Source organism: Erinaceus europaeus, chromosome 12, assembly GCF_950295315.1.
Source record: "Erinaceus europaeus chromosome 12, mEriEur2.1, whole genome shotgun sequence".
Taxonomy (NCBI): domain Eukaryota; kingdom Metazoa; phylum Chordata; class Mammalia; order Eulipotyphla; family Erinaceidae; genus Erinaceus; species Erinaceus europaeus.
The window spans coordinates 67,819,767-67,834,701 of record NC_080173.1 but is presented as its reverse complement, the minus strand read 5'-3'; the positions used below and the strand labels follow the sequence as shown (position 1 = coordinate 67,834,701).

At 44.7% G+C, this 14,935-nt stretch overlaps 1 protein-coding gene across 1 annotated transcript; it reads left to right on the top strand.

The window, feature by feature from the left end:
• The first annotated feature begins 3,291 nt into the window (after window positions 1–3,291).
• LOC103108131 (small ribosomal subunit protein eS26-like) lies at window positions 3,292–3,682 on the top strand. Its single transcript, XM_007516997.3, has 2 exons — window positions 3,292–3,399; window positions 3,435–3,682. The coding sequence occupies exons 1-2, from the start codon at window positions 3,292–3,294 to the stop codon at window positions 3,654–3,656; spliced, it is 330 nt and encodes a 109-aa protein (XP_007517059.1). The 3' UTR covers window positions 3,657–3,682.
• Window positions 3,683–14,935: the final 11,253 nt, after the last annotated feature.

Genomic DNA, 14,935 nt, shown 5'->3' with positions numbered 1-14,935 from the left:
TTTCCAGTAATGGTCCTGAATTCCAGGACCTGTTCTTCTGAAACTGGGGCCTATCTCATTTCTGCAGTTTTTGGAGCCTGTCATGGAGTCACTGCAGTCTGCACCCTTCAAAGGGGGTCGCGGTAGCGTAGCGGGTTAAGCGCACATGGTACTAAGTGCAAGGACCCGCTTAAGGATCCCAGTTCAAGCTCCCACCTCCCCACCTGCAGGGGAGTCACTTCACAGGCAGTGAAGCAGGTCTGCAGGTGTCTATCTTTCTCTCCCCCTCTCTATCTTCCCCTCCTCTCTCCATTTCTCTCTGTCCTATCTAACAATGATAACATCAACAACAACAATAATAACTACAACAATAATAAACAAGGCCAACAAAAGGGAAAATAAATATTTTTTTAAAAACTTTAAAAAAAGACCATAAAAAGGCAGTGAAGAATGATCCTGAAAGTTGCTGAGTGATCACCTAAGGGTGCTACTTCTTGTCCAGAGTACAGACAGGGTCTTGGGACAGATACTGTGGCTACCTGTCTGGTTCTAGCAAGCCAGATGCCCAGAATCAGTGCCTCTAAGCACCTCAGGCGCAGAGCTGCAGAGCCCAGGAAGAATGTCACTACTGTTCCACTGAGCCCTGGGAATGACAGTGCTAGCCCAAGGTACTGGAAAGGAGAGCATAAGCCCAGGAGAGTGTGGAGGTAGGAACACCAGCCAAGTGGGTCCAGAGAGAGCAGATCATGCAGTCAGAGAGGACTGTTCTCAAATCATAAGGTTTGATGTTACTTGCCTTGTTAGGTTTTGGATTTACGTGGGACTCATGACTCTTTTTCTTTTCTTTTTTTTTTTAAGTATTTTTCAATATATTTAACTTTTATTTATTTATTATCGTGTAGAGATGGAGAGAAATTAAGAGGGGAGGGGGAAGATAGGGAGAGAGACACCTGTGGCCCTGACTCATCACTCAGGAAGCTTCCCTCCTGCTGGAGGGGACCAGGGGCTTGAATCTGGGCCCTTGTGCACTGTAATGTGAGCACTTAACCAAGTGTGCCACCGCCTGGCTCCCTCATGACTCTTTTTCTTTCTTTCTTATTTTTTAAAGTGTTTTTTTTTTTATTATTATTTTTGAAAGACAGAGAAAGACACAGAGAAAAATACCAGAGCACTGCTCAGCTCTGGCTTATGGTGGTGCAGGGGATTGAATCTGGGACTTTGGAGTCTCAGGCATGAGTCTCTTTGCATAACCATTATGCAAAGAGACTCTGCCCATGACTATTTCTTTCCCATTTCTCCCCTGAGAAAGTATACCATCTCTGCCTCCTTTGAACTTCTGCAAATGTCTATTCTCATAGTTTGCCTTATGGTGGTCCTGCTTTTTATTTATTTGTTTTGTTTGTTTCTCTCATGAGATGCACGTGCAACTTCACTGCTCAGAACTGACTTTTTCCATATAAGGGGAGAGACTCACAGCACAGCACCAGCACATTCCCCAAGACTATGGCACTCCCCTGTGGTGTGCCAGGGCTCAAACCTGGGCAGTTTGTATGGCAAGGCAGGTACCTACCAAGTGAACTATCTCTCCAGGGCCCTGATTTTTGGCTGGAGAAACATAGCATAGTGGCTATGCAAAATTTCATGCTTGAAATACCAAAGGCTAGGGAGTCGGGAGGTAGCACAGCGGGTTAAGCACACATGATGCAAAGTGCAGGGACTGTCATAAGGATCCTTGTTCGAGCCCCCGGCTTCCCACCTACAGGGGAATCACTTCACAGACAGTGAAGTAGGTCTGCTGGTGTCTATCTTTCTCTTCCCTTCTCTGTCTTTCCCTCCTCTCTTGATTTCTCTCTGTCCTATCCAACAACAGCAGGCACCAAGCCCAGGCAATAAACCTGGAGGCAAAAAAAAAAAAAATTAATAAGAAATTTGTAAAAAAAAAAAAAAAAAAAAAAACACCTTAAGTCTCATAACCCTGATTTCAGTCTTCCATATTGTCCCATACTCACCTCCACCCCACCCAAACCCCTTCCCTCAAACATGTTTCCCATCTGGACGCTGGCTTGGTGAGGAGGTGCAGCCTTGATAGTGAAATGGAGGTGATATGCACCTGAGATTTGTGTCTTTCTGAGCCCTGAAACTCATCCTCTGTAGAAAGAAACAGAGGAGGGTAAAGGGGGAGAGAAGGGGAGGGGAGGGGAGGGGAGAGGAGAGGAGGAGAGGAGGAGATAATGACTCTACAGCCATTGCAAAAACTATAAAGCCTGTGGCTGTGGACATGGTTCAATGCACAGAGCACTGGATTCATCTGAGTGAGACCTGGGTATGATCCCTGTACTGAATATGCTGGAGTGAGAGTTCTCAGGTGTCTCTCTCTCTCTCTCTAAATTAATTAAGTAATTAAAAAATTAAAAATAATTTGCCAGAACATTTCTCAGCTCTAGTTTATGATGGGGTGGGGGAACTGAACCTGGAACATTGGAGCCTCAGGCATGAAAGTCTTTTGCATAACCACTATGCTATCTTCCTGTCCCAAACAGAATTTTTAAAAATATATAATTAACTATAAAGCCTGTAGAAAGTAAAGATGAGTTTGTTGATCTAAAAACAACCAACCCATTCCCATCTGCAGGGGGGACACTTCACAAGTGGTGAAGCAGGTCTGTAGGTGTCTATCTTTTTTTCTCCCTATTTCCCCTATCCAATTGAAAAAAGGAAAATATGGCTGTCAGGAGTAGTGGATTCTTAATGCTGGCAATGAGTCCCATCAATGACCCTGGAGGGGAAAAAAAAGCAAAAAACAGAAAAGGGTTCCCAAATGGAATAAGTTGAAAAGAAAGAGGAGTATGGTCTGGGAGGTGGCACGGTGGACTCTCAAGTATGAGGTGCTGAGTTCACTCCCTGGTAGCACATGTACCTGAGTGATGCCTAGTTCTTTCTCTCCTCCTAGCTTTCTCATGAATAAATAAAAATCTTTTAAAAAGAAAGGGGGAGTCGGGCGGTAGCACAACAGGTTAAGCACAGGTGGTACAAACTGGCTTAAGAATCTTGGTTCGAGCCCCTGGCTCCCCACCTGCTGGGGAGTGGCTTCACAAGCCGTGAAGCAGGTCTGCAGGTGTCTGTCTTTCTCTCCCTTCTCTGTCTTCCCCTCCTCTCTCCATTTCTCTGTCCTATCCAACAATGACGACATCAATAACAACAATAATAACTACAACAGTAAAAAACAAGGGCAACAAAAGGGAATAAATAAATATTAAAAAAATAAAGGAAGAAAGAGAGAGAAAGAAGCTCTCTTGGGTCCTCGCTTCCAAGATGACCAAGAATAGTGGCCATGCCAGGAAGGGCTGCGGCCACGTGCAGCCTATTCGCTGTACCAACTGCTCTCAATTCGTGCCCAAGAACAAGGCCTTTAAGAAGTTTGTTGGGGGGGCGGGGCCAAAAAAAAAAGTTTGTAGAAGTTTGTAGAAGCTGCCGCCATCAGGGATATCTCCAAAGCGAGTGTCTTTGATGCTTATGTGCTTGCCAAACTGTATGTGAAATTACATTACTGTGTGAATTGCACCATTCACAGCAAGGTGGTCAGGAATCGCTTTTGTGAAGCCAGGAAGGACTGCACACCCCCGCCACGATTTAGTCCTGCAGGTGCTGATCCACGACCTCCACCAAAGCCTATGTAAGAGTTGTGACCTGAAGAAAAGCAGTCTTGGGAAAAAATAAAATGGAAATTACACTTTAGAGAGAGAGAGAAAGGAGATTTGGGCTGGGACCAGGAGTAAGAACAATGAACTCACGGGTGAGCAGAAGCTTCCAAAGCCCCAGCACCAGGAGTGGGGAGGTGGGAATCTGAATGTTCTCAGTATTGTTGAGCAGCAGAAGAAAAATGGGGGCATGAGGCAGAGGGAAGAAAGGTCATGGCTGTGGTTGGTAGATGTGATGCAGGTGCTATCAACTATTACTAGTAGTTAAATTTTCAAAAGATTTTTTTGACTTTATTTAATTTGATAGCACAGAAAGAAGTTGAGGGGGGAGATAGAAAGGAGAGACAGAGAGACACCAGCAGTTCTGCTTCACAGCTTGTGAAGCTTTCTCCCTGCAGGCTTGAACCCAGGTCCTTGTGCATATGGTAACATGTGCACTTAATCACTGCCTAACCCCAATAGTTGAATTTCTAGGGGAGGCACACATTAATAGTGCTTGACACTCATGTAGCTCATCTAGTCTTTAAAAAAACATTTAATTAATTTAATTTGTAGAGGCAAAGAAAAATTGGGAAGGAAAGAAGAGATGGAAATAGAGAGAGAGAAACACTTGTAACACTGCTTGACCAATAATGAAGCTTTCTCCCTGCAGGTGGGGACCAGAGGCTTGAACTAGGGTCCTTGAGCATGGTAACACATATGCTCAGCCAGGTGTGCAATTTTTTTATAGATACCTGCAGACCTGCTTCACAGCTTGTGAACAGGCCCCACTGCAGGTGGGGAGCCCGGGGCTCGACCCGGATCCTTAACGAGGGTCCTTGGGCTTCGCGCCAAGTGCGCTTAACCCAGTACTACCCGCCCGACCCCCGCAATTTTTTTTTTTTACTAGAGAACTTCTCAGCTCTGGTATATGGTGGTGCTGGGGATTGAGCCTGGGACTTTTGGTACCTCAGGTATGAAAGTCGTTTTACATAGACATTATGCTATCTTCCCAGCTCGCTCATTTACTCCTTTTTAAAATTGTGTGGTCTATTACTTCCAACATTTATTTATTTTTATTATTTATTCATTTATTATTAGTATTATTATTTTACCAGAGCACTATTCAGCTCTGGAACTTTGGAGCCTCAGGCATGTGAGCCTTTTTGCATAACCATTATTTTTTTTTTTTTCATTTTCTTATTGTATAGGACAGAGAGAAATTAAGAGGGAAAGGGAACATAGAGAGGGGGGAGAGAAAGATAGGCACCCACACAAGGATCCCTGTTGGATACCCCTGCTCCCCACCTGCAGGGGCATCACTTCACAACCAGCGAAGCAAGTCTGGAGGTGCCTGCTTCTTTCTTTCTTTCTTTCTTTCTTTCTTTCTTTCTTTCACCTCCTGGGTTAGTGCTAGGGCTTGGTATCTTCACTACGAATTCACTGCTCCAGTGGCCGTTTATTCGATTTTTTTTTTTTATATAGGATAGAGAGAAATTGAGAGGGGAGAGAAAGATACCAAGATCCTGGCACCGGTCCTTGAGCTTCATAGTATGTGCTTAACCCGATGCGCCACCGCCCAGCCCCCCTTAACCATTATCTACCTCCGCCCTCATTTACTCAGTTCTACTTCGTGTATACTAATAAGTTAAGGTAGTTCTCATTCCTTGCATTTCATTAAAACAAGTGGCGCTTTGCTACCAAACTTCAGTGATGCACTGAGGGTGGATGTTGGGTTACACTTTTTCCTCTGAAAAATATGAGTCAGCCAAGAGGTGGCGCTGTGGATTAAGTGTTGGATTCACAAGCATGAGGTTCATTCCCCAGCATTGCATATGCCAGAGTGATACTTGAGCTCTTTCTCTCTATTCCTCATTAATAAATATTAAAATCAATCGTTAAAAAAAGAAATATAGTGAGTACAGAAACTTGTAAACTTCTAGACACTTCACATATACTACTGTCTACTCCTATTAAATCCTGTGTATGATTCAATTCATTTTTATAGTATTCACACTTTCTGTGTACAGTCTTCAGCCTTTTCATTTCCACAAAGAAGACACAGAATGCCAGTAGTTGTTTATTCTTTGTTCTTGGTGTGTTATACTGATTAAGTAGAGTATTAGGCAGGTGAAATAGCTCTTCTGGATAGTGTGTTGCTATGTCATGTGCACCACCCAAGTTTAATCCCAGCTCCACTTGACAGAAGCTTTGGTACTGTGGTTTCTTTCACTTTCTCCCTCATCCTACCTGCCTGTCCCTATTTTTTAAAATGGGAAGTACCTTAAGGTGCAAGGACCGGCATAAGGATCTAGGTTTGAGCCCGACTCTCACCACCTTCAGGGGGTCACTTCATAAGAAGTCAAGCAGGTCTGCAGATGTCTTTCTTTCCACCTCTCTATCTCCCCTCCTCTCTCGCTTTCTCTCTGTCCTATCCAATAACAATGACAGCAATAGCAATAAAAATAACAACAATAAACAACAAGGAAAGCAAAAGGGGAAGAAGTGGCCTTCAGGAGCAGTGGATTTAGAGTGCAGGTCCCAGTGATAACCCTAAAGGGAAAAAAAGAAAAAAGAAAGTATGTTTTCCTGCATTAGTCTCTCTCCTGTGTTACTTCTATCACACAAGCAAGCTGAAACCTATTTGTCCATGTGACTTTGCTGTTTGTTCTTTTTTTTATTTTAAGAATTTTTTGCAATTCATTTATTATTGGATAGAGACAGAGAGAGCAAATGAGAGGGGAGGGGAGATAGAGAGGAAGAGAAACGGAGAGAGACACCTGCAGACCTGCTTCACCACTCATGAAGCTTTCCAGGGGCTTGAACCCTGGTCCTTATACACTGTAATATGTGCGCTTAACCAGGTGTGCCACCCCCTGGCCCCTCATGGGACCTTTCTGATGGCATAGCAGCATTCACCTCCTCCTGATTTCTCTTCTTCAAGGGGGAAATTTGGAGACAAATGGGAGCTCTACTTCCTCCTCCTCCTCCTCCTCCTCTTCTTCTTTGTATCAGATACAATTTTTAAATTTCTTTATTGGGGGATGGTTTACAGTTGACAGTGAAATATAGTAGTTTGTACATGTGTAACATTTCTCAATTTTCCACATAACAATTCAACCGCCACTGGGTCCTCCTCTTTGATCATGTTCTAGGGCCTGAACCTTCCCACCCACCCCAGAGTCTTTTACTTTGGTGCAATACACCAACTTTAGTCCAAGTTCTGCTTTGTGTTTCCCCTTCTGTTCTTTTTTTGCCTCCAGGGTTATTGCTGGGGCTCAGTGCCTGCACCACAAATCCACTGCTCCTGGTGGCCATTTTCCCCATTGTTGTTATTGTTGCTCATATGTTGTTGTGTTACTGTTGTTGTAGTTGGATAGGACAGAGAGAAATTGAGAATTTAGGGGAAGATAGAGAGAAGAGAAAGATAGACACCTGCAGACCTGCTTTACCACTTGCAAAGCGACCCTTCTGCAAGTGGGGAGCCAGGCTCTAGCTGGGCTCCAACTGGGCTCCTTATGCTTGGCATTATGTGCCTTAACCTGGTGCACTACCACCTGGGCCCCCTTCTGTTCTTATTTTAAAACGATTGTCTATGAGTGAGATCACCCCATATTCAGCCTTCCCTTTCTGACTTACCTCACTTAGCATGATTATTTTTTTTAAATTATTTTTATTTATTTATTGGATAGAGACAGCCAGAAATTGAGAGGGGAAAGGGGCAATAGAGCGGGAGAAAGACTGAGAGACATCTGCAGCCCTGCCTGCTTCACCACTTGCAAAGCTTTCCCCCTACAGGTGGGGATTGGGGGCTTGAACCTAGGTCCTTGTGAATTGTAACATGTGCGCTCAACCAGGTGCGCCACCACCTGGCCCCCACTTAACATGATTCTGATTTGCTCAAGTTCCATCCAAGATGAGGTGAAGAAGGTGAATTCACTATTTTTAATACCTGAGAAGTATCCCATTGTGTGTATAGACCACAACATTCTCAGCCACTCATCTGTTATTGGACACCTGGTTGCTTCCAGGTTTGGGCTATTACAAATTGTGCTGCTATGAATATAGGTGTACACAAATCTTTTTAGATGGATGTTTTTGGTTCTTTAGGAAATATCCCCAGGAGAGGAATTGCAGGGTCATAGGGCAGGTCTACTTCTAGCCTTCTGAGAGTTCTCCAGACTGCTCTCCACAAGGTTCGTACCAATTGACATTCTCACAAGCAGTGCAGAGGGGCTCCTTTGAGGGAGCTCCACTTCTTTCTTCCTGTTAGATTTAAATACCTCTGGTCCCTATGGTAGCTATTAACTGGTCACTCCCACAGTCACACCTCCACATTTGGAGATCAGAGGAGACAGCTACAACCCAAGGACCAATACTGTTCCTCCATGGATGGCTTCTTTCAAAAAAATATTTATTGATTGATTCCCTTTTGTTGCCCTTATTGTTTTATTGTCATAGTTATTATTGTTATTGATGTTGTCATTGTTGGATAGGACAGAGAAAAATGGAGAGAGGAGGGGAAGAGAGAGGGGGAGAGAAAGACAGACACCTGCAGATCTGCTTCACTGCTTGTGACTCTTCTGCAGGTGAGGAGCCGGAGGCTTGAACCGGGATCCTTACTCCAGTCCTTGTGCTTCAAGCCATGTGCGCTTAACCCGCTGCGCTACCGCTGGATTCCTGGATGGCTTTATTATTATTATTATTATTATTATTATTATTATCTTTATTTATTTAGTGGATAGAGATAGCCAGGAATCGACAAGTGGGGAGGGGTTATAGTGAAGGAAAGAGACAGAGAGACACCTGCTTTACCTCTTGCAAAGCTTTTCCACTGCAGGTGGGGAGTGGGGACTCGAGCCGGGGTCCTTGCACACTGTAACATGTGCGCTCAACCAGGTACACGTCACCTCCTGGCCCCCATGGATGGCTTCTAATGCACTGAAAACCCCAGAACAATATCTAAAAAAGGAATACAAAGCTATTAGGTCCTTGAGAATTTGTCTGGAGGAAGGTGAGAAGGAGAGAGAGACTACATACAGCCTGAGGGTCCACAGCCTGTATGGAGGACAGTGATTTCTGGGCTGCTATATGGAGAACTTTCCCATGGGTCAGATGGTTGCTCTTTTGGCATACTGCTGACTCCTCTTTTCTGGATTAGTCTCTGTCCTAAGAGCTGTTCCCAAATTATTCAGTACCCAACATCCCAATTATACTTCATTCCCTGGGGAGTCGTGCCATATACAACCTCAAGGGCAAGATTCTAGCCTCCAAGGTTCAGAATCCTTCACTGATCTGTGATTACCTGTGTGTTAGAGGGGGAGGGTTTATGGGCAAGTCACAGAAATTAAGCATTGTGTGTGTGGTGGGGGGAGTAGAGATATAGAATAGAGATAAGAGGGGGTAGAGCTCAGTGGTAGAGCATTTGACTGCAGAATAAAGATAAGGCTTATTCACTGCTGAGAATGTTTATGGGAGGAATTCCTGATATTATCTAGCCCCCTCCACTTAGAGCCTGCTGGATTTGGATACAGGTGGGAAAAAATGGATCTCTATAAAGTGAGTAGACCCTCCACTGAGTTCAGCCTCTGAACTCAACTCATGAGGCAAATCAGGAGCAGACAGACAGTGGAGATTTCCACAGTGCACAAATGGCTACTGTTTCTGAAATGGAGGACAGGAATGTGGACACTAGACAAACAGTAACTCTCCAAGGGACCCTCTAAGGATGCCCAGACCTCCCAGGATATTCCAGTTTAAACCTGCTGAGACACACAAGCCTCCTTATGGATTACTAAGCCCATGTGAATACATCCTAGACTGTGCAGAGTTGGGAATGATGACAGCAGGAAGGGACAGTGCTCTCTGGCTGCAGGGTCCAGGACATTTCAGGACTGGACAGCGCCATCATATGCCAGAGTGGTGCTCTGGCTCTCTTTCTGTCTTATAAATAAATACATTAGGGGAAGGAAGAACAGCAGAGAGCACATATTATTATGCACAGGGACCTGGGTCCAATCCCCAGTTCCCACCTTCAGGGGGTAGGCTTTATGAGTGGCAAAGCAGTGCTGCTGGTGTCTATCTTTCTCTCTCTCCCACTTCCCTCTCAATTTCTCTCTGTCTCTGTAGAAGAATAAAAATAGAGAGGGTCGGGAGTCGGGCTGTAGCGCAGCGGGTTAAGCGCAAGTGGCACAAAGCACAAGGACCGGCATAAGGATCCCGGTTCGAACCCCGGCTCCCCACCTGCAGGGGAGTCGCTTCACAGGCGGTGAAGCAGGTCTGCAGGTGTCTATCTTTCTCTCCTCCTCTCTGTCTTCCCCTCCTCTGTCCATTTCTCTCTGTCCTATCCAACAACGACGACAACAATAATAACTACAACAATAAAACAACAAGGGCAACAAAAGGGAATAAATAAATAAAATAAAATATTTTAAAAAAAAGAAAAAAATAGAGAGGGTCGGGTGGTAGCACAGTGGATTAAGCACACATGACGCAAAGTGCAAGAATACTGGTTTGAGCCCCTGACTCCCCACCTGCAGGGGAGTCGCTTCACAGGCAGTGAAGCAGGTCTGCAGGTGTCTATCTCTCTCTCCCCCTCTCTCTCTTCCCCTCCACTCTCCATTTCTGTCTGTCCTATCCAACAACAACAACAATGACAACAATAATAATAATGACAACAATAAGGGTAACAACAAGAGCAACAAAATGGGGGAAATGGCCTCCAGGAGCAGTGGATTCATGGTGCAGCAGTAACCCTGGAGGGAAAAAAATAAGAAGAATAGAGAGAAAGGAAGAGAGAAAGAGGAATGAAAAGTAAAGGGAGTCGGGCGGTATCGCAGCGAGTTAAGTGCAGGTGGTGCGAAGTGCAAGGACCAACGCAAAGATCCCGGTTCGAGCACCCGGCTCCCCACCTGCAGGGGAGTCACTTCACAGGCGGTGAAGCAGGTCTGCAGGTGTCAATCTTTCTCTCCCTCTCTCCGTTTTCCCCTCCTCTCTCCATTTCTCTCTGTCTTATCCAATAAAGTGAGGAGGACTTCCAAACTAAAATGCCCTGTTGCAAGAGCAGGGACAGCAGAGGGCGCCATTGATAGGTAAGCACACTGAGGTACAGGCATCCACAAGCACAATTTTTATTCTCATTCTCTATGCTGCAGATCTACATAGAACCACTCCTGTTACTCACCTTCCAATATTCCCTACATTGAAGGGACAACAGAGATCAGAAAGCCAAGACTCCAAACTCAGAATCTCCAACTAGCCTCCGAGGGTCCTTTGGAGGAGGGTCCCTCATAAACCTGCTGCCTGAACCCCCTATTGTATTTCCCAACCTGCAAATCGCTTTCATGAAATGATGGTGGTTTCACTCAGTAATGCACTGGGGAGAGGAACAGGAAACCCTACTTTCTCTCCCTAGCCACTAGCCATGTCCCTTCAGGGAGAAGATGTTCACTACAAGTGCTGTTTACATAGAAAAGTAAGTTGACCTTATGTGGACACATATTTACACCTAAATATGAAGAGTGAAAGATAGGACACTATGTTTTATACCATGTCAATATTGTGTTTGCATATAGCTAAAACAAATGTGGGGTGACTATTTTATTGAGGACATGTTTTATAAGACTTGTCTCATCTCCTCAAGATAGATGTCAGCACACCTCTCTCATAACCAAGTTGTCATATTTTTAAAATTTATTTATTTTCCTTTGGTTGCCCTTTTTATTGTTGTTGTAGTTATTATTGTTGTCGTCATTGTTAGATAGGACAGAGAGAAATGGAGAGAAGAGGGGAAGACAGAGAGGGGGAGAGAAAGATAGACACCTGCAGACCTGCTTCACTGCCTGTGAAGCGACACCCCTGCAGGTGGGGAGCTGGGAGCTCGAACCGGGATCCCTATGCCAGTCCTTGTGCTTTGCGCCATGTGCTCTCAACCCGCTGTGCTACAAGTTGTCATCTTTTTTTCCAACATAGGACACTGGGCTCCCATCCCATTTCAACCCCTCTCATTTTTCCCAGGGTTGATTATTTCTTCTCCTCTTCTTCCTCCTCTTCCTCCTCCTCCTCCTCGTCTTCTCCCCTCTCCCTTCACCTCCTTCTTCTTCCTCTTTCCCTTCCCCTTCTCCTCTCCTCTCCTTCTTCTTCTTACCAGAGCACTGTTCAGCTCTGGTTTATGGTGGTGTTGGGGACTGAACCTGGTAACTCAGTCTCAGGATTGAAAGTCATTTGCATAACCATTATGCTGCCTCCACAGCCCCCTTTTCTTTTTTCTTAAAAATATTAATATATCGGGGGTCAGGCAGTAGCACACATGGGGCAAAGCTCAAAGACTGGCATAAGGATCCCGGTTCAAGCCCCCAGCTCCCCATCTGCAGGGGGTCGCTTCACAGGCGGTGAAGCAGGTCTGCAGGTGTTTGTCTCTCCCCCTCTCTGTCTTCCCCCTCCTCTCTCTATTTCTCTCTGTCCTATCCAACAACAATAACATCAATAACAACAATAATAATAACCACAACAACAATAAAACAACAAAGGCAACAAAAAAGGGGGGAAATAGTCTCCAGGACATTGTGCAGGCACTGAGCCCCAGCAATAATACTGGAGGCAAATATGTATATATATATATATTACTATATCAGCTGTCTTCTCTCCTTTTCTCTGCCATTGTGTTATATGGATGGTCTGGTTCTCATCGTGTCTTCTCACAAGACTTTCAGGATCACATTTTTTTTGTGTTTGCTTTTTTGGGATCACATTTTTTAAAATCTTTATTTATTGTTTAGAGACAGCCAGAAATTGAGGGGGGAGGGGTGGTAGAGAGAGACAGAGAGAGACACCTGCAGCACTGCTTCACCACTTGCAAAGCCTTCCCTCTGTAGGTGGGAACTGGGGGCTCAAACTTGGGTCCTTGTGCATTATAACATGTTCACTCAGCCAGGTGCACCACCACCCAGCCCCCATGATCACACTTTTCTGGCCAACAAACAAAAACAGAACCATCCCATTCCCTAGTGGATTTAGATTAAAAACTGGGTAATAAAATTAGGTAGAACTCCAAGAGAAGACACTGAGAACAAAGCTGAGTCTATAAGGGTTCGCATAAGATTTGCACATAATGTAACCCAGCAGGTGACACGATGGGTATGAACTGAACTCTTAAGCATAAGGTCTCCAGTTCCATCCCCAGCATCACATGTGCCAGAATGATGCTCTGGTTCTTTATCTCTTTCCCCATTCATCAATAAATAAATAAATCCTTATTGAATAATAAAAAAAAAATGCAGGAGGCCAGGCAGTAGCACACCAGGTTAAGCACATATAGTGCAGAGCACAAGGGCTGGTACAAGGATCCTGGTTCAAGCCCCAGGCTCCCCACCTGTGGGGGGGGAGTCGCTTCACAATCGGTGAAGCAGATCTGCAGGTGTCTATCTTTCCCTCTCTCTATATTCCCCTCTTCTCTTAATTTCTCTATGTCCTATTCAACAACATCAATAGCAGCAACAACAATAATAACAGCAACAACAATGGAAAAAAGATGGCCCCCAGGAGCAGTGGATTCGTGGTACAAGCACGAAGCCCCAGAGGCAAAACAAACAAACAAACAAACAAACAAAAATACACATTTATGCTGTGATAGCTGCATCTTGTCATACCAGACAGACTGGGGGGGAGGGCAGGCGCAAAACTGACGTTTGTATATTTGATTATTCCTTTTTTTTGTATTGGAGGATTAATGTTTTGCATTTGACAGTAAATACAATAGTTTGTGCATGCATAACATTTCTCAGTTTTCCACATAACAACACAGACCCCACTAGGTCCTCTGTCATCCTTTTTGGACCTGTACTCTCCCCCCCCACCACCACCCCAGAGTCTTTTACTTTGGTGCAATACACCAGCTTGATTATTCCTAATCAGTATGCAAAGCCTCTTGGTCTTCATGTGTATGTTCTGTTCCTGTTTCCTGACTCAGTAATAAATATGTGAAAGTTTGATTTGGGAAAGAAAAAAAAGTCAGGGAGTCGGGCTGTAGCGCAGCGGGTTAAGCGCAGGTGGCGCAAAGCACAAGGACCAGTGTAAGGATCCTGGTTCAAGCCCTGGCTCCCCACCTGCAGGGGAGTCGCTTCACAAGCGGTGAAGCAGGTCTGCAGGTGTCTATCTTTCTCTCCCGCTCTCTGTCTTCCCCTCCTCTCTCCATTTCTCTCTGTCCTATCCAACAACGACGACAACAACAATAATAACTACAACAATAAAACAACAAGGGCAACAAAAGGGAATAAATAAAATAATAAATATTTTTTTAAAAAAAAGAAAAAAAAGTCAGGTATGGGGCCAGCACTTGGATAGTGTGCTGCTTAACCATACATAAATGCAACCCAGGTTCAAGGCCAGCCCCTGCCATATTGGAGGAAGATTCAGTGCTTTGGCTTTTTTCTCTCTGCCCCTGTGTCTGAAAAAGTCATGGAAAATGGGGGGGGGGTTTGAGTTAAGTGTGCATATGGGAAACAGAGCATAAGACTTGCATGCCTGAGGCTCCAAACTGGATGCCCAGCTTCAATGTCCCATGTGCTGCAGTGATTCTTTGACCTAATTGTCCCCTCTCTGTCTCTTTCCTCCTATGAAAATCTCTCATGAGTTAAACAATAAAATAAGTTTTTAAAAACTATGTGTTCAATTTTACAATGGTTGTTTCTGAGAGCTAAGATTAATAGTGATTTAAAAAAAAAAATTTGGTGATTTCTTTTTCCATGCTTGCCCTAAAACTCTACATGAGTAAGGATTGTTTGGGTAACAAAAGAAAAGAAATGAAATGTACAGTGTGGAAAAGTTCCTTTTCTTGCTGTTGCTGCAATGTTTAATGAGAAGAGACTTTCCCTTCCCTCCCAGGCTGCTTGGCACCTCTTTCCTTTGTCCCTCAGATTTGCAAAACCAAAAAAGCTCTGGTCCCAGCCTCCTGCTGGTATGTGTGTGGTGGTGGTGGTGGTGGTGGTGGTGGTGGTGGTGGTGGTGGTGGTGGTGGTGGTGGTGGTGAAGGGGGGGGGGGGGCGCTTCTGTGACTGAGACACTGAGAGGGGAGGAGACAGCCACTGGGGAATGTTCCTGAACTTTCTTCAGAGGAGAAGCAGAGGATATGCCATCTCTACTGCTGAATTATCCAGGCTTCTTGCTGCTGGTATTATTTCAAAATGTTCAGAGGCAAATGTTTCTGCCAACCTCTTCTACTAAGGAATTTCCAGTTCTATTCCCTCAAGATCCTGTGAAACAGGAAAAAAGGGTGGTCATGA